This window comes from Vombatus ursinus, unplaced genomic scaffold (genome assembly GCF_900497805.2).
Source record: "Vombatus ursinus unplaced genomic scaffold, bare-nosed wombat genome assembly UNPS02009132.1, whole genome shotgun sequence".
NCBI classification, from domain to species: Eukaryota; Metazoa; Chordata; class Mammalia; order Diprotodontia; family Vombatidae; genus Vombatus; species Vombatus ursinus.
Window position 1 is genome coordinate 16307835 of NW_020948910.1, and position 20737 is coordinate 16328571.

Below are 20737 nucleotides of genomic sequence, written 5' to 3' on the forward strand. Positions count from 1 at the left end.
GGCCTTCTTAGTCAGCCCTTAAATGCATATCTGCATTTAAAGAGAACCAGGTTCACAAGTTTGCTAAAGATAGAAAAATTATAGAGCTCTCGGGGCTGCTGACATCCAGCTGTGGCTGCTGTCTTAGTTTGATTAATTCTAATTTGTATTCTGTTGGCAATCTGAGCATCTAAGAAGGGCACTAGGATCCTTATTCTGAGTGTCCTCATTTCCGAAAAGTGTGGCCAACTTGTAAAACAGATGCTAAACAACCCCACAAGACTAGAAGAATGGAAGGAAAAGAACTAGCTAAGAAAACGTTTACATGTTCTCAGCAATAACTCAGAAGGAACCCAGTTTGGCCTTTTCTTTTCTTGAGTCCTAAGAAAGAAATAGTCTTTTCTGAAATAATGCCAAGGGTTGTAGTGAGGCATAAAGGTGCACCAGTTGTGCTGGTCTACCTAGCCTACTATCTATGCAAGCCTATTAACCTAGACTAGAGTGAGTCCCATAGCTAATGTTTAATAGCTAGCATTTATGCTGAGTGTGACAGTACCCATAATTTCTTCTCCTTCTGAAGTTGAGGCTGGTAGATCCCTTGAGCTGCTCTAGAGCTAAAGTTGATGTCACTGCAATATGGTAAGACCCCAGTAACAGAGGCCACCAAGGTGTCTAAATAAAGATCAGGTAAAGTAAGTGCTATTATCAAGGGTCATAGAGCTAATAAATGGTGGAGGCAATATATGACCTTAGGTCTTTCCTGACTCAAGTCTGGAGCTCTATCCACTATCCCACCTAGCTGCTATGGCAATTTCTGTTGGAGAGGAGGGGGAGGTGCGATTCTGACAAATCCCTTGTTAGGGATACAGTGAGAGTTGACTCAGGCAAGCTGTGGGAAGAGGGGAAAGGCAGTCACTTGACTAGGTAGCTTTCACACATGCCTTACCTCTGGCAAATGTTCTCTAGTATTTGGAATCCTGGTCCAGATAAAGAGATCACAAATTAAGGCCGTGTTGGCATGAAAATACTACAAGAAACTTTTGGAAGCTTGGCTTCCAAATTCCAGTAGAGAAGTAACCCTTTGGCTACAGCAGAATTTATTCAAAACAGGTAGGCAGTAGCCAATGAAGTCATCCAGTCATGGCACGGCACTATCAGAATATTGTTCTCTGCTCAGATATCATCAAATCAATAGAACCAGCAAGGGTACAGAGAATAGGTTAATTCTTGGCCGAGGCAGAATCATTTAGTTTATGGCTCATTGAAGCTCATTTGGTCAGAGGCCAGACTGGTCTTATTATTGCTGTCATCATTTTTACTATTTACATTTGGTTTTAGTAAATAGCATTTTATTTTTTTTTCTACTTATATGTAAAGATAGTTTTCAGTACTATTTACATTTTCATTCTGTGTCTGGTACTTATGGTACTTGTCTTAAACTATTGATTTGTTTTGCTTTTTAAATTATTAAGCATTTACTTTTTTTCCCCCTCTTATTCCTCCTCCCACCATCCCCAAATTCAGAATGAAGCAAGGAAGGAAGGAATAAAGAAGGAAGAAGGAAGGAAAAGGGGAGGGAAGGAAAGGAACGGAGGAGGGGAAAAGAGAGAAAGAAGGGAGGGGGAGGGGGAGAGAGATTTCTTGTATTATGTTGGCATAGTCAAGAAAACAAATTTCCATACAGGACATATCTAAAAATGTGTTTCTTATTCTGCAAAATTCTTCTTTGTCAGGTCTTAATCATTAAGTTGAATGACTCCTTAAGTTTTTCAGAATTGTTTATTTTTTACAATATTGACATTATAGGATAAATTATTCTTCTGTTTCTCACTTCATTATGAATCAGTTCATACAAGTCTTCTTCCCACTACCTCTGAGAGGCTGGGGTGATGGTTGAAGCTTTTATTGCTCCTAGAGCAGGAAGCTGCATCAGGGAAGCTGGACTGTCAGAGGAAAGGACAATGCTGGTTCTATTACATAAAAGGAAATCATTTATGGGAATGAAGCAATATAACATACTGAACTGGGGCCAATCTGCAAAAGAAATACAGATCTTGGAAAATGGGTGGGACAAGTTAGGAGTCTCATCTTCAGAGAATACAAACTAAACCCATGCATTTCTTTCTTTTCTTACAAGTAGAGTCAATGATCTGGGGATTCAGGGTCGAAATGAAACCAACACAGTTGGTTCACTACGCGTGAATTAATTCTCCTTTGGCTCTCACTTTTGCCCCTCAGTGGGACCTAGCTAAAACATTGCCTAGCTAACATCCGTGAGATTAGGTGTTGGGAAAGGCTAGAGTCAAAATAGAGGTAGTAGAAATATCCAGAACCCCTTTGGCAGTCTGGTAAATAATGTTTTGAAATACAAAAAAAAAAATACATGGAATTACAAAAGAAACCAGTTTATTGAAGTAGTTTATATATATATATATATGTATATATGCATATACATACATATTTTAAAAGTTTACAAACCCTAGATTATGAATCCCTAAAATAAATATTTGAGTTTCCTATATTCTTGAGAGAAATGATTATAAAAAACCAATGATTTGGAGAGATCCAGAGTTTTTCCCTCCCCTTTTTTAAAGTTCCCATTTCAAGGCTCAGCCTCTGTAGGATAAGAGTGATAACATTAGATAAATATTGCTACCCCAACCATCCTTACAGGGAATTTAATCTGAGGTGAAATTCTGGCCCATTGTGTTCTACTCAGGATTGGGTGAAGGAAATAGATCCTTTGTCTAGATTTCCAAAAGTCTGGGGGTGATTTGGAAGTAAATGCCATAATCAAAGTCACATCCCCTAGCCCCTCATTGGAATAGATCCACCTCTCATTATAATATTCATTCTTTTTCATTACTTGTTAACCAATCAGAGTTGATTGCCTTCCTCAGGAACACCCACCCTTCCAAGGGCATATAAGCATTAAATGGGTTCCATGAAGGGTCTTTGGCACTTGAGGGTGTCACTGACCATTTTATTAACAATATGCTAGCATTGTTAATAAAACGATTAATTATTCAGAAACTATGTCTCTCAAACTATTTAAATGTCACATTCTATTTAGATAGAAACCAAGTTAAAAGCCCTGAAAGCCAAAAAGGTGATGATGAAGAATGTACAAAAGCATAGAAAGAATAAAATTGAAATATGGATCAGTTTTTGACAACTCAAGATGCTATAGCTCCACAGACAGCTCAAGAATCTTAGAAAGAGTGTTCCCAGAAGGATGATGTGCCATCATCAAGCTTTTCCTGCCTCATGAATCAGCTATAAAGACTGAGGACATCTCCACTCTGGAATTCATCATGGCTCTCAAGGCTAATAAGCATCAGATTTAGCAAGCAGTTAAAAAAAAAAGCTATATGATAAAGATCTGGCTAAGGTCAGTATGCTTAGCTGGCCCAATGGAAAGACTAGGGTTTGTGTCCTCTTTTCCCTAGATGTGGTACTTTGAGGGTTGACAACAAAATTAGAATCCACTAAGCCATGTACAGCTAGCCTGGCACATATATAATTAGACATATTAAAAAATGGAAACCATGTGTTGGAAATTTGTCATTTTGTCCAAAAGTAAGTGACTGAATCATCTATGATTTTCTAGTGGAGTACTTTCCTTTACGGTTTGCACTTTTTTTTTGGAAAATAAGTGAAATTGATGTGTCTGTTTCCAAATAGATGTAAATTGGCTGTGACTTCCACTAAAAGAATGCCACCAGGAAAGTATCTATTGAAGTGAAAGTGTATGAGAGAATTTCAACATTTTATTTCCTTAGAATTTAAACCTAGAGCCCTTACTTAATACATGCTAAAATCAAATGAAAATATTAAGCTAGCTGTTGGTCTTAGTGCAGTTTCCATATTGGCTTGGTTTGCCTCAGTTTCTTCATTTGTAAAATGAACTGGAGAAGGAAATGGCAAACAACTCCAGTATTTTTTTTTGCCAAGAAAACTCCAAAAATTGTGTCACAAGGAGTCTGAAATGACTGAACAAAAACAAGTGGAGAATTGATGGAAAGGCATGGGTGAAAGTTAGGGAAGGCAGTGTAATATAGTGGATAAAGAGATAGCTTTGGAGTCAGGAAAACCTAGGTTCAAACCCTGACTCTGACATGTCAGTATATGTAATTCTGGGCCCCCTTGACTTCTCAGTTGACATCACTTGACTTCTAAGTGCTTTAGGAAATTCTCTAGGACTAAAAGTTCCAAAGAAAGTGCTGACCTACATCAGTACATAGAGTTTTCTCATCCAGGAGTTCTCTATGCCAATGGAATCACAGATCTAGACCCTATTTCTATAAGTGAGAGTCACACATCAAGAGAAAGTCTGGTAGAGTTTGAGTCTGTAACCATGAAGATAGTACCTACTTTGATTGTATTGCAGGCACATTTTTTAAAGCAGCAAACAAAGAGACTTCCCTCACACCTCAGTTCCATTCCCTCCAAATAAATAATTGGTGAATCATTCAACTTTTATATTTCTCCCCATTACAATCCATGTTTCATACCATTATCAGACTAATTTACCTTATTTATAGATTTGATCATATTGCTTCTCTACTCAAAACCTTCCAGTGATTCTGTGTTGCTGTGGAAGCTTAGTGGACCTTCTGTACCCCACTACACTGGCAACCTTAATTCTCCCCCACCATGAGCTTGGGTCTTGGCTCGTTGGTACCTCCTTCAGGATTATAAATGACATTGCTCCTGATTACTGGACTTGTTTGCTTAAGTCTCAGGGCTCCTGGAAGAGAGAAGCCCACAACGATTGAGAAGTATTTCTGTAACTGGAGTCAGAGGACCTGGTTCAAATCCCAGCTCTGCACCTACTTCTTTTGTGATCTTGGGTGGGTCAATCATATGTGACATGAGGGGATTGAATCAGATGACCTGGAGAGTCGCGTTTAGCTCTGAATCTAGGAGCCTTTATTTCTCCCTTCTCTCAAACTCCTTTTCCCCTCATTCCCTAATAATTGCACACTAGCCTCTTACTTGTTTACAAGGGAATTGGCTGTGAAGAACTTCAGAGAAGCATATCACAGGGATCATATTTATGGTAAGAGAACAGATTGTTGTTCAGTCATGTTTGACTCTGTGACCAACATCTGTGGTTTTCTTAGCAAAGATATTGGAGTTGGAATTATTTGTCATTTCGTTCTCCAGCTCATTTTACAGATGAGGAAACTGAGGCAAACAGGGTGAAGTGACTTGCCCAGGTCACACAGTCACACAGCTAGTAAATATCTGAGACCAGATTTGAACTCAGGAAGAGGAGTCTTCCTGACTCTAGGCTTGGCATTCTATCCACTGCACCACCTTAGCAGCTTCTTATAATTTCCTAGTCCCTCATGGTTAATCCTGGCCCTCATCTCTGACTTCTTTTTTTTTTCTGCTTTATGACCTTTTGCTCAGGCTTTGCCTTGATATTACTTAGTTTTAGTTCATTGAAATGGATTTGGATGACAAGAGCTGCCTTTTCCAGCTTTCAGGAATCTACTTCTCTATTCCTTAAATCTCAGTTAAATTGTGTGTGAGGGGGGTGTGTGTCTTAGGAAAGGCCTTTTTTTGGTCTCTAAAGTCACAGTATAGCCATTCACTCGCACATTTCACACCCTCCTAGAACCATACCTTTGATTGTGCTATTCTCTATACTTAAAGTCTTCATCCCTGCCTAAGACCTAGAGAAGATCCAGCTGATATCCAAATTCCCAGCAAGAAAAGGATATTTTCCCTCTGAACTCCAAAACTATCTATTTGGTGAGGAGACGTAGAACATAGGTAAGTGCTTCTCTTCAAGACTCACCATAGTCTAGGCATTTTTAATCCAGAATCTCATAAATAGGGGTCCCAATAAGCTCTCTTGCCTACTCTATATCACCCTATTTCTGGACTTAGAACCCTTTAGCTACATACTTTCTCCTGGTGGTCTCCTAATGTACCTTACTGGCACTCACTGAAGAATTTGTTCCTATAGATCACTACAGAACTGAGTACACTATCATTGGTACGAGTCTTAATCTCTTTGCTGTTAGATGTGAAATCATTGTTTGTAATTAGGTGTAGAAAGCCATAACCACTAAAATGGGAAAATTAGTCAATTAATTAATCAACAAACATTTATTAAGTTCTTATTATGTGCCAAGCACTCTATTAAATCCTAGGGATACCATTTTAAATGGTCTCTGCCTTCGAGGAGTTCACAATCATTTTTGGTGAAATAATATGGATATGCATTTTATATACAGATAGACTGAAGGTAAACTCAGAGGGGAGAGCATTAGCTGGGGGGAATTGGAAAAATGTGTTTGAGTTGAGAGAGTCTGAGAGGCAGAGATGGGGAGGCTAGACAGTGCAAAAAACATGGAAATGGGAGATGGAACATTGTGTATGAGAACAAGCAAGTAGGCAAATGCAACAGGCTGGACAGTAGAGTCAGTAGAGAGGAGTAATTTGTAAGAGGATGGGAAAGAGAAGTACACAGGATGTGAAGAGCTTTAAATATTAAACAGAAGAGTTTTTATTTGATCCTTAAGGTAATAGGGAGCCTCTGAAGTTGGGGAGTGACATGGTTAGACCCATTCTTTAGGAAATCATGGCAGCTGTGTGCAGGATACATTGGAAGGGAGAAAGAGGTGGAAGAGGGAGAATAATTAGGAAGTTATTGCAATATAGGTGGGAGGTAAAAAGAGAATGAACAGGGATGATGGATGGAGATGTAGAGAAAGAAATCAGATTTGGCAACTGGTTGTCATTTTGGAGGGTCTTTCAGGATGAATAAAGGGTATGATTTAGTGGGAGAATCATCTTTCTGTTTTCCAATTTATATCATAACATAAACAATATCATCTCATCATTACTTTGGGAGCAGATATGCAGGCAGAGCAAGTCTCTAGGGTTTATCTGCATGGGCCTCCTGGGAAATGAAATTCAGCCTCTCAGATAGCTGCCTTTCCAGCCCTGGAAGAGACAGAAACTATCACTTTCCTTGCTTGGAGTGAGCAAGGGATTATGCCAGCCTGAGAAGCTTGGAATTAATCTTCCAGGGGGACAGAAAGTGGTGGTTCCAGCAGCAAATGGAGGATAATCTACACAAGAAATGATCAAAAACATTATGGCAGCTGGAGCTCACTCCACCACCTTTGAGATTCCATTTAAGAGAATCCTATAGGAATCAAAGAACAGTGTCTGAGTAACCCTCAAACATTGTTTTATTGCTGCCCACAAATGGTTGGCATTATTAACTACTAAGGCTTTCTCTGCTCTTTTCAATTTGCTTGACTGCTGCTTGTACTGTAATTATAGTTTGCCTAAATAAAGATAACTTTAATTGTGACTTGATTTAACGCCTTTGCTATAGATTATATGTGTGTACATGTGATAGGAGAGACCAGGACAGCCAGTGGACATTTTACTGTGTAGAATTTAATGAGCTGGGAAGCCTTTGTTCCAGCCTGGTGACTAAATATTGACTGGAAGCTCAGTACTTTTCTGAATTTTATTAATAACCTCTATATGTTAAAGTGTTTTAACTCTGAATAGAAAAGAAGTATAGTGAATTTGGTACTCTTGCTCTAAGGGAAATAACACTCAAGCTAAAAATGTCATTTTTTTCCTGCAGAAAGTCTCTGAACAATAATGACTTATTAACTCTATTATGCATATAATATATACATATGTTATAATATATAAATATATTATACATATATACACACATATTATATACATATGATGTATGTATATACATACATATATATAATAATGACTTATTATCTCTAACCCAGAGAGAGGGGAGGGGAGCAGGGGTTGGCATTCCCTGAGCTGTCCCCAATTGGAGGAGATAGGCATGGTTCGGGATAATCAGTTCTAGCTACTCCCCAAAGGAAGAGAGCAAAGTTCTCCTCAGCCAAACTGCCCTACAAAGTGACATCTGCTGGGGACAAATATAATAGTCTTGCTTTGTCAGATATTTTCAGACTTATCTTGATCATTCGTACTATATGTTAACTCACCCCCAAGCAATACCCACAAAAGAAAATTAAGCTACTTAAAATAATAACCATCATAAAAATCATATAAAACTAGAACTGTGCTACTTTAATATATGTTTGCTACACAGGATGTTAGAACATGGGGCATCAGGTATGGGATGGGTCAGACCTTGGGAGACCAGGATCTATAAACTGTGGGACAGCGATCTAGATAGGAGTCAGTAGTAGTAATTGGTGATATATAAAATCACAGGTTCATTTAGATGGCCTCCATGATCCCTTACAATCTCAAAGTCTGTAATCCTAAGGCAGGGGTGGAGAACTTTCGGCCTCAAGGCCACATATGGTCCTCTAGGTCCTCAAGTGCTGCCCTTTGACCAAATCTAAACTTCAGAGAACAAATCTCCTTAATAAAAGTATTTGTTCTGTAATACTTGGACTCAGTCAAAACGCACCCCAAGGACCTAGAAGGGCACACGTGGCCTCGAGGCCACAGGTTCCAGTACTTTCCCTCTGTTGAATATCTCTAATTTGTTATATAGTTTGTTTGCATGTTGGCTCATCTACTAGATTGTAAGCTCCTTGAAGGCAGGGATTGTCTTTTGCCTTTTGTATCCCTAAGGTTTGACAAAGAGCCTGGCACAGAATTGGTGCTTAATAAATGCTTATTGGTCAACTAAGAGGAAGTCTAGACAGGCTAGCAGTTGGTATTTGGAAATATCTCAGCAGATGAGTCACACTCTAGCATCAGGGGAGTCTGGTGTAGTGATAGGCAGGGAGGTCAGAGAGATTTAGCAGTAGGTAGCAGGACTCATCCTTAGGAATTAAAGTCTCAGGATAATGAATGATAGTTCTCATGAAGTCTGAGAGGGGGAAGCAGGTAGGATTATAAATTTGAGGGCTGGGAGGAATAGGTAGGGAATCAAAACAGGGACACAAGTACAGAGGGACCCGACAGAGACACCCTATCATTGGAACAGGGCTCTCAGGTGGGGATAATATTAGGGTAAGGAGCCAGGGTGGTTGTTACATGCAGGCTGTGTACTAGAAAGATCCCTGAAGTAGCAATCAAGAAACTTGTATTCTGGTATCAGCTCTACCAATTAATTATGTAACTTTCAGAATGTCACACTATCTTTCTGTGCCTCAGTTTTCTCCTCTGTATAAGGAAGGTATTAGTTAGATTAGGATTCAGAGTTAGAAGGAATCATAGAGGCCATATAGTTTAACCCTTTGATAAACGAAAAACTCAACGGAAGTCAAGTGACTTGTCCAAGGACATGCTGTTAACCAAATAGCAGAGATAGACTTTGAACATGAGTTTTCTGTTCCCAAACTTCCTATTTTACTCCAGTGGCCTCAAACTTAAATAGAAATGGCTCTCTACAGGCTGCACATTGACTTAGAAAACCACACGTTAACATTATCAGTGTTGTATTGTATTTTTATTTTGTTAAACATTTCCCAATTACATTTTAATCTGGTTCCAACAGCATTAGGGAGTTCTGCAGTCACTGGTCAAAAGTTGGACACCTCTGTCTTCATCATGCTGTCTGCCTAGATGGGCTCAAGGGTCTCTTCCATGATAAGCACTTCATGCTTCTGTAAGACGCACGAAAAGCATACTACATCTAGATGCTATGTCTCAGGTGACAAATGGGAAAAAAAATCCAGAGGTGGGTGTACAGGACTGAAGATCTGGAGCTCCAGAGATGGAAAATATTGCATTTTTGCTTAAATGTATTATTTTGTTGAATAAATCTTACTTTCTTGAAAATAGTCCTCATAAATAATTAGTTAAAAAACTAAGTTTCCATTATAATTTTGGGGGATCCAATCATGTTTACTCTTCTATTACCCTTCTTCCTTAATCCATTACCACTATTTTCTAAATATTACCTATCTTTATATACTATGACCATATAAATCTCTTCCCATGGGAGACAGGGAGTTATTCTACCCACCAGAATTACATTGGGCACAAAAAGGGAAAAGGGAATGAAAGGAACAGATTACTGAATATTCAATTTATTTAAATCTATAATTGCATTATGTGTCCTGCAAGCATAACTTCTAGCATTGTTACCTTCTAAATACAATTAAATTTATTTCATTTGGACTTCATTAATTCAGCAACTGAGAAAGACTTGGATAGAAACTGATTTGAAATTTGCCTTTGCTTTATCTATAAAGGAATAGTTTGCAAAAAAAAAAACTAATAGGGCAAACATTTTTTATAAGGGGAGTATTTAAACTATACATGAGAATGAAGTTCTTTTTTCCTAGCTATCTCAGAAATATCCCTTTAGATACAATTTTTTTTTTTTTTGGTGAGGGCAATTGGGGTTAAGTGACTTGCCCAGAGTCACACAGCTAGTGAGTGTTATGTGTCTGAGGCTGGATTTGAACTCAGGTGCTCCGGACTCCAGGGCCAGTGCTCTATCCACTGTGCCACCTAGCTGCCTCGATACAAACAATTTATAGCAAAACATATTTCTTAAAGGAAATTCTCCAAGGAATTCTATAGGCACAGAGGAAGTGTGTGTGTGTGTGTGTTGGGGGGGGTTTGTGGGAGACAATTTTTTCATGAGGGCAAAAAAGGAAGGAGTACAGCTTAAAATTCACTTCATTAGCAAATCTATTTACAGCAATGCTGTATTTCTCTAAAAAAACATTGCAAGTCACACCTTTTCACTAATTCAAATAGAGACATGCCTAATTGGTGTGAATTAATGAGATTTTGCTAGCTATATTTCAATTCATCACAAACACCAGACTCTATGATACAGCTAAAGAGATAAGAAAATTGGAATATGTCAAGGAAACTTATTTTCAGTTTATATTACTGAGACTCTAAAGATTCCAGTTTTTCAGACTAATATGAATGCACACAATAAACACTTTGCAACATGAGAAGGTGAAGAAAATGACAACATTTCCAAATGTATTTATTGAGAAATAGTAAAGATGTACATATTTTTACAAGCTTTTAATATTAATTTACATTTCTTTAAATTATGTAGGCCCCAATATCAACTATTTACTAATGCATGACAGAGACCTTCAATTTTGATTAGTTATGATTTCCAAAAGGCTTCTATTATTGGGAGTCAAAATGCAGCTTTGGCTCACGATGCTTGTTTTCCCTTAGAGAGACTAAATAACCATATTCATTCAGAATGTAGGCTTGTCATAAGCAAGTGTGCTGAGAGGAAAGCAAATTCATAGGGGAACATGCTGTGGCTGCTATTTTGAATATTTATTTTAGGAGAGACTAAGTTAATCAAATTCAGAGTGACATTTGCCACCTACTTCTCTGCATAAAACTGCATGTGTTTCTGAAAGATGTTACCTCTGGCCTTGATTTATAGAATTTTACTGGTGTAGATTAACTTACTTCCATTTCCTAAGGTACTGACCACCTATATTTGGTTACTGAAATTATACTCTATTAATATTTTGCAGGTGCAACACTAAATATGGTTATTATTTCTAGTACTATACAAAATCCATATTTGTACAGTAGCTGAAAACCCACTTCATTTATAGAATGTCATTCAAAATAGTCATAATAATAAGGCACAATATCCTATATTTAAATAGTATGTGGCAACTGCCAACATTGTTTTTTCCTAAGATTAGAAAGAAAGGAGACCTGTGTGTATATGTCTGTGTATATGCACGCATATGTGTGCTTCTGTTTATCAGGGTTGGGAGGTATTCTTTGCCTATAATCAGAAAGATTAAGTTAATAGTTGAAAACATATTCAAAGTCTGATTCGCCAGACTGTGACTTGTTGCCCTAGGGTATAACTGGACGAACAGACTGCTGTCACCCTCATCTTTGGTCTGGCGGTTGTCAGTCTATTTTGAGCACGGATTCAATGAACAAAAAGCATATGAACCCGGAATTGTAGGTGCCATGAGCTCTTTGTTTCTTTACCCTTCCGAAGGACTTTCCTTTCTGAACCTGTGGTTTGGCAACATTAGAATTCCTTTCTTGGTATGGGGAAGAATACAAGCTTCTAATGCAGCTTAGCATACTGTCCTTCAGGCATGTCTGCTAAGAAATTGTGTAAAGTTCTTATAACTAGATATCAGTTCATGAGATGTCTCACATGCTCAGTTGGTTGACTTAAATATTGAGTAAAATAGTTTGACTTTGTTAAACTGTCTCCAACCAAAGAACTTGTATAAATTTTTCTCAGCTTGGCTCTAATAAGAGCTAATGTGCCAGGGATAAAAATAGTACATAATTCAAAGCTTGAGGTCAAGTTTTATAATGGCTTGATAGTCTTATACAAGGCTTGGTGATTTCATTCTCTCTTTGGCTGTTGTAGACAAAGGCAAATTTTCCAGCCAAGAAACTTAAAAGGATATTTCTAAAATATATATTTTGGTAGATAGACCAGGTGCCATCATTCTCTAAGCCATGAAAGTCTGATGCTATTAAAATCTCAAACTGGCATAGTAAGTCATGGACTTCCCATTGGTTAGGTGGGATGATGTAGGTGACTGGACATTGTACACACCTTTAACAGAGAACTGTGGGTATAAGAATCACCCAGACACTTTGATTTTCTAGGACTATGAAATAAGGACTATTAGGGGAAAATATCAGAAAGCAACAGGAGAACCTCTACTGTATTACCAACCTGCGTCACTCATGAAAAAGAAGAAAGCACACAGACATAAGCGAGGGGGATTCTCTTTGTACTGTTACAATACTGTTAAGAGATAGAAAAGGGTAACACACAAGCCTTCAAAAGTCAGAAGATAAATGAAAAAAAATATAAGAACAGGGTTGACTCTATAAAATATTATTTCTGTAACATTGCCAAGATCAGTGTGACATATTGATTTATCTGATACTGCTTTATGGAAAGCTCACACAGTTTCACTTTCCCTAAAGAATGTTTCTTATTAGGGGCATATATCTCACTTAAACTATTGGAGAACAATCTGTTTTGGGGGAGGGGGAATAAAATTTATCTTTCTTTTCAATTTCAGCTCACTCCATGAACAGGATCAGAAGACCTATTACTAGGTGATAAATATTGGTTTTCATGAGGGTGTTTTTCCCTCCATGACACACATCCCTAAAGATTTCAAACTCAAAACAGTGCAAATAACCATGAATATGGCCCTCAGTTTTCTCATGCAAAAATATAGATAGGTTGCTCAAGACTTAAATATCCATTTTACTTCCAAAGCAAAGGTCCCCAGAATCATTGCAAACTCCCCCAAACTTTCTACTTATGTTTGGATGAGCTATTATTATCCCTCATACTATCAGTGGAATTATTCGGAATCCAAATAAAAACACAAACTTTCCTTTTCACTCCCCCTTCCCTCACTGCAACAAATACTTAATTACTATTTGATTCAGTCTTGAGCTCTGATAACTTGAATTTGAAATTTGGTCTTGTCAAGAATTATCACAAAGTTTTTTTAATCTTTATCTACAGAGTTTTTAACCAAAGTTACATCTTAACACACAAACACTGTCTTGTCTTGTCTTTAAGGCACAGCACATCAGTATGCACATTCTGTTTGCCAAACTTATAAAAGAGACAATATTATATTCCCAGTTCTCCCTCCCTTCCCCCACCCCCCAAAAAAAGAAAGAAAAAAATTGCATCCATTTCCAAAGTCAGCTGCTAATAAAGTCACAGTAAATTATTTTCATCAATAATTTACACAAATTACAGGTCTAGACAGAATTGTCATTATACAGTCTGAGTGCATTTCAATTCAGATTTTCTGGGTTAGGGAGGCTAAAGTCTGATTCAAACCTCAGTGTTGAGAATATATCCCATATTGAGGAATGTTGTTGAACACCACTTTGTCAGATGGGAAATGTGTGTTGCTGCTTTGCCAACATGAGAGTTCTTTTCTAAAGCTGTTTAACTCCAGTTAGGGCTCATTCGGTGTATACCAGCAACCTCCATAATTCATTAAAGTGTTGCACAAATAAGACCATAGAGCTTCCTTTCTGTAGAACTAAAGTTTTAACTCCATTCAGCAATCTGAATTCTTCCTTCTGGAATTTTCATTCCAAATATGATTTCATCCTTTAAGACAATTTATATGTGTAAAGCCAGAGGCATTGAATCACACATAAAAATTCAGTGTACTTGAGATATATAAAAAAACCCAGCAAAAACAAAAAAAAATAAACGGATCTCCAACAATGGAACACAGTTACAAATATTCTAGTTCCAATGCTTGATGTAGAGCCAAGAGGTCTGAATGACTTGATATCCTCCAAAAGGGCATGTTGTGCTGTGGTTATTAAAAGGGTGAGGGTGGGGTGGTTGAGGGATGGGGAAGGAGAGGAAAGAGAGATCATCACCATGGTCTAAGCAAATTACCATTGTATACACAGTATGTGAAGTCAGTCAAGTTCCAAGGATGTACTTTAAAGGGAGAATTAAACTTGAAGGATTGGTACTAACAAAATAGCATGATCAACATCATAAAGAAATAGATCTGAACTGGATTTTATGGATGACAATATAGGAGAATACGAGAATCCTCTAGGATGTCTTTGTTAATGTTCGTATTTCTTCAGAATATCTCATGACTATTACCAGAACCAGAAAAGCAAAGCTATCCACATACTTGAAACATACTTGTAGATTCATTCATTGATAAGCAAGTTTTAGTCATTTATCAAACTCTCTCATTTAGCAAAGGGAAAGAAAATCACTTTTATTCTCTGAATAATTCTATTCCCCGCCCCTATTGGACAGTTGATGTGAAAAGCACTATGTAGAAAAGAAACATCAAAGTGGCTACTGCTTGTAAAAGTCAAAATTTGTACTTAGTTGAAAATAGTGACTTTTCCCCATTTCATTACTATTGGGAAGCTAAAAGGAGGAAGGTGAATGTGTACTCACATCTGTATAGGTTGGTAAATTTTAAAATTGTTTCAATCTGGTCTGGTGTTTTCCATCTGTGTATATGAGCTTTCCCTTTAAATTCAATGGAGAAACACACTTTGCTAGAAATATGTTAAAACTAATAGGAACTTTTGGACTAGTTGAGAGATTTTCAAAATAAACCCTACTTTTTTGTCAGAAAGAAAATTTGCATTTCATGAAGTTCTGGAATTTCCTAATATTTATTTCTACTCAGCTCAGATCTATTTGTGACACGCAGAATAGTTTATGATTTTTCTGCACATGCAATTGCAGCTACATCCCAAGAAAAGCATGCATTTTAGGATCTAGAAAAACCAACCACCTGTATTTCAAAACAGAATTCTAGACTTTTACCATCACCATTACTATACCTACATAAAAAAAACCATTTGGAAATAGCATTCCAATGAGATTTTTGGTTTATTTTGACCTATCATGTGTTGTCCCAATTGACTAAGTGAAAAGTGCATAGTGGAAAGCCTGTTAGATTTAGAGACAAAGAATCTATGACAGGTCAAATCAACAAATACTTACTGAGTATCTATTATGTGGCAAGCATGTCTGTTATCCACTAAGCATTGGGTTCACGTCTTAGTTCTGCCATTTACTACTCTGAGATCTCAGGCAAATCACTTAATCTCTCTTGGACTCATCTGTCTCATATGTAAAATCAGAAAATGGGCCTACATGGTCTCTATAGTCCTTTCAAGCTCTAAATCTATAATTTTGAAATATGAAGTCACCACATTATTGACTGATACTTTTAGGTTTGGGCACATAATCCTGGCATTGTTCCTGGTTTACCTTTGAGTTAGGAAATTAATGCAATTGAATTGCCTCAGTTTCTAAGTTAGTGATAGGTGAAAATAGAGAAGGCCTTTTTAAATAGTGTCATGTGGTAATTCAGAAAGCTAATGTAATGTTAGGCTTCATAAAGAAAAGCATAAAGTTCAGGACTAGGGAGATGACAATCCTGCTCTGCTTAATCATATCTGAAGTATTTTGTTCAGTTCTTGGCACTGAATATTAGGAAAAGCATTGTTAATATGGAAAGTATCTAATGGAAAATAATCTGGATGGTGAAGGGTCAAATTCATGCTATATAGGATGAAGGTAAATTTATCCTGAAGAAAGTAAGACTTAGGGAGGACATGATAAGCTATTTTCAAGTTTATCCTGGAGAAAGACTAAGGGAGGATATGCTAAGCTGTCTTCAAGTGTTTCAAAACTTGTCATGTTTAAGAGGAAAAAGCTTTAATAAGATTACAGATCACAGACTCAGAGTTGGAAAGGACCTTAGAAGTCACTAAACTAAACTTTTCATTCTATACAAGAGGAAATTGAATCCCAGAATCATTAAATGACTTGCCCGAGATTATAAAGATAGCAACACTGAGTCTATATTTAAACCCAGTTTAGCAAGTTCGTAATTCAGCACTCTACATCACATTTGGGCAAAATGAAGGACAATGTTGAGAAATTACAAAGAAGTAAATTTGGAATTGTTGTAAGGAAAAAAATGTCTAACAATTAAAGCTATCCCAGAGTGGAATGGGCTATCTCAGAGAGTAAGGGATTCTCTTCCATTTGAGGTCTTTAAATATAGACTGGTCGACCACTTGTCAATCATACTGTCCAGGTATTTCCTGTTCAAATATAAAGTGGAATAGATCATCTCTGAGGTCCCTTCCAACTCTATGCTTCTGTAATTTCTGGCCTTAGAAACATGTGACATTCTTGGTACTCTGGGTCCATTGAACAATTACTCTCACAATATATTAAACAGTCTGAACTGAAGACTACATGCCAAAGGTATTCTGGAGATAGTAAAAAGAAAGATTACATTTTTAGGATATTTAACAAAATTTCCTTTCAGAAAATTTCCTGTTCATTTTCATTAAAACTCTAAAATTCCTTAGAAGCTACAAAGGTTTTATTTATTAAAAAAAGAACTATAAGGCAATAAAGAAGATAGATGAGGGAGATGGTGAGAAATTGAACTTCTAAAACTATTCTTTAAATTTCAGGAGGGCTGTTTATCTTATTCAGTTTCATTTGCTTGAGGATGAACATTTTCTCTCTTGTTCTTGTCTTAGTAATACATTAAAAAAACCTAGTCATTTAAGAGTCCTGCCTATTTTAAATAGCATTCAAGTCAAGTGTTTGTGATGTGAAAGAAATTTTCCTACATTTCCTATCAAATTTTAGGAAAATCAACAAACAAAAATGCTAAAATCCAAATGGTTAATTTAAATGCAAGTATTGACCTCATGCTCTGGTTTCATCTTTAAATTCAAATCATTTGCCAATCTGCCACTGCACCAAACTACAGGAATGCAAACAAAACAGCTTGCATTGGAAGTATCACACCAACATTTTTGTGAGACAGGTTACCTTTTTTGCTGCCTGTTCTTCTTCTACACCATCCCCAATTACAACATATACTACTTTTCTGCCAAACCTTTGCATTATTCGCTCAAAGCAACTTTCTTTTCCTGGAAGATAAATAAGATAAAGTTCAGAGTGAAGTTACCTGGTTAGCGGCATGCTCCTCATCTCGGCCATCTCCAATCACAACATAAGTTATGTTAGTGCCAAATCTGGACACTATACGCTCAAAACAGCTTTCTTTTCCTGAAAAACAATGCACTGCTTATTCTTTCAGCCACTGTTTCAATTTGCAAAAAGATTTGCAAAGGGTTAAATGAATTTGCTTGAAGATTATTGAACTTTGCTATAGACCTCTGACCTCTGTATATCAATAACACTGCTGAAAGGCAGAAGAACTTGGTTAGGGTAGATTATTGAACACTGTTTGGGAAAAAAAAAGTTAAGATTGATTTTTGGCAGCATGAGACTGTTGGCACTGCTTGCCTCAAAATATAAAAGCATAATTATTTTATAATCACTTAAATAATTTAATAATTGTTAGTTAAGTTCAAGGGCTGTTAAATAAAATAAAAAGACAAATTTTATTGTTTATTTTTACTGTTTTTACATGTTTATTTACATTCATTATTTATTTACATTTTTACATGTTTATTTTTACTGATCTCCAACTGAAATTTAGCATTTGTTTCAATTATGATTTAAAAAAAAACATTTTAAAGACTACCAAAGGGGTCCATGGCACAAAAAAAGTTAAGAACTGGTCTAATTCTAATAGGAATTTTATTTAAATGTGTTTTAAAAAGAACATACTGAATCAAGCAAAAAGGATAGAAGATTTGCTTAATCAAAAAAGAACATTGCAGTGTGAAGGAAATTACTCTGGTCACTAGCTCCTTTCTTTGAAGAATTGGGAAGTCTATGATGTTCAGGCCAAAAGACGATAAGGGAGAAGTAGCTTATAGTGCTTATAAAACTACTCAAATTAAAATCAGATTCTGTCCTTCTTTGCTCCATTCCAACTATCATCTCATATACAATATTGAATTTAATTTTGTTGCACTCGCTGAATCTTGCTTTTTGAGTACCACTTGGAATATTCATTTGTTTATTTAAAAAATTTCTGAGACCTTTACAATGCTGATATTTGCTTTCATTCCCGTGAACATCAATACTTTATTACCAATGCATTTGTAACTATGTTTTTACATTTTTTTCATTATTTGGTAATTCTAAAATCTATGAAACAATGCTATGAAGGTGAAAAAAAAGAAAACTTTTAATTAATTTGATTTTTAGTGTGAATTTACTTAATAAAAAAGTCATTCTTTAAAGCATGTATTCTGTTATAGAACCATATGTCTTGTGAAAAAGCCAAATGAAAATCCAAATAAAAATCTAATATACGATTAGGATTATTGCTTTAGAACAGAAGAGACTTTAGAATCCATCTGGTCCAACCTTCTCCTTTTAAAGATGAGGAACTTAAGGATTAGAGAGGTTAAATGACTTGCCTAAGGTTACATGGGTGGTGAAAAAAGTGAGATTTGAATACAAATCTCTTTACTCCAAAGCCCAGATCTTTCCACTGTATGAATAAACTCCACTAAAACAAATGTAAATATTTACATGAACATATGGAATCAATTAATACAAGTGATATCTTGCATAGAAGGCATCATTTACTAGTACCCGATTTACAAAATCGTTGATTTGAATTCAGTAGTTCTATACTCTTCAATTCCCCTAAAACTCCTTTTCAAAGCAACAGAAGGTTCTGACTATTTGAGATTCATCTACACCAGTGCTTAAAATGGGACTTTGTGACATTCTGATGCCCATCTTTTTAAAGGCTAGGATCTCTCCTGATTTATCATTGAAACAGCTGCAATTGGGTACTTTTGGTATCAGGTCCTTTATTTGAACTTTGAAGCACTTGGGCAGGCAGGTTATTTTTGGTGGAAGATCTTTGGCTCTTGAGCTTCCCTTGTCAGGGTGCCCAGAGCCTAAGTTTGTTGACCTTCAGGGCACAGTCCATCTATTTCATCAGGCATTTCCTTGACAAGTCAATGCATACATATACTCTCTTCTTTTAACTCTTTCAAAATGGAAGTTGTTTAAGATTTATTTTGAATGTATTTTAGAAGAGATAGTTATCAAAATGTACCCACAGCCTCTGAGATGAACACATAGACGTGATTAGGTTTATTGATCATTGCACATGGTATAAATGAAGTTTTCTATCCTCTCATGACATGGGAATATTCCAGCTATGTTATTTGAGCGTTATAACTCTTTTCCATCTGAGACTTTCTTGTAATGCTAAAAAGGGACCTGAACTTCAGATCTACATAACTGAAAATATAAGGATCCAGTATTTAATATATATGATAGTTAAGGATTAAATAGCATGGGCAGAATTGCTACATATTATTTTGATAATACATACTATTATCCTGTAAGTAATATATGAAAAGTGCTTGGACCAGGTAGAGATATAGTAAAAAAAAAAAAAAAACTTTCAATATTTTTTTAAATGGGGTAGGATAGAAAGAAAATTAAGGAGTAGCCTCCATGCATCATGATTTGGGTCATTCTCAAATTTGATTACCTAATAGCTAAACTTGAAAAGAGAGAAAAAATGATAAAAATACAAAATCTCACAAAAATATTCCTTATAATATTTTTGATTAATTACTTACCTATTTTAGTTGCACTGTAAATATTTTCAATAGGAAAAGCACCTCCCAAACTATATAGTAGGACTTTTGCAAGTGCTGGGATAAGCTGAGTTGTTGTTACCAAGACATTTACACAGTTACTCCTAAAAAGGGAAAATGTATATTTTTTAGTTTTAATACTGAATAATAAATAAGTATATACAAATATACATATATGTAGTATATATATGTATTACATTGAACACTAAAACATGAAGAATCAGATAATAGTATTAGAGTAAATGAATGATTTCCAATATCTTCTATTTCTATAATATTTTAAGCCTTATGAAGTAATTTCCTCCCCAAATCCTGGGCTGTGTGAATGTTATTATCCTTATTTTATAGATAAGAGAAATGTAGTCTGGTAGAGATCAGGTGACTTGTTCATGGTCGAACAGTTAGTTCTGTAATTCTCAGAACCTGCATTGCAACCATGCCTCATAAGTCTAAATAGGGTACTCTTTAAATTCTTTAAATATAACTCACAACTCTTTTCACTACTTACATTGCCTCCCTAGCAATGTTAACAGAAATAATCTTTGTCCCTCAAATTTCATTAAAAAAGGCTAAGGGGCTAAGTTGGACATAATCCCAAATCATATGGAAACAACGAATGAACTAAATCCCTCCAACCCAGATTCTTTCTCCTGCTACCTATCAAAGAGCCACCTCTTATAATAAAAGTAGTTTTTTTAACGAAAAAGAGGAAGAGAAAAAAAATCAGATA

The 20737-nt window shown here is 36.2% G+C and overlaps 1 protein-coding gene across 2 annotated transcripts in view; it reads right to left on the reverse strand.

The window, feature by feature from the left end:
* Nucleotides 1-14177: 14177 nt before the first annotated feature.
* EYA4 (EYA transcriptional coactivator and phosphatase 4) overlaps nt 14178-20737 on the reverse strand; it is an 87815-nt gene continuing 81255 nt past the window's right edge. For both annotated transcript variants that reach the window (XM_027850712.1, XM_027850713.1), the window contains exons 14-16: nt 19990-20111; nt 17294-17394; nt 14178-14258 (exon numbers count right to left, since the gene is read on the reverse strand). In XM_027850712.1, the coding sequence (XP_027706513.1) occupies nt 14178-14258; nt 17294-17394; nt 19990-20111 (304 nt within the window). The remainder of the gene's footprint in view (nt 14259-17293; nt 17395-19989; nt 20112-20737) is intronic.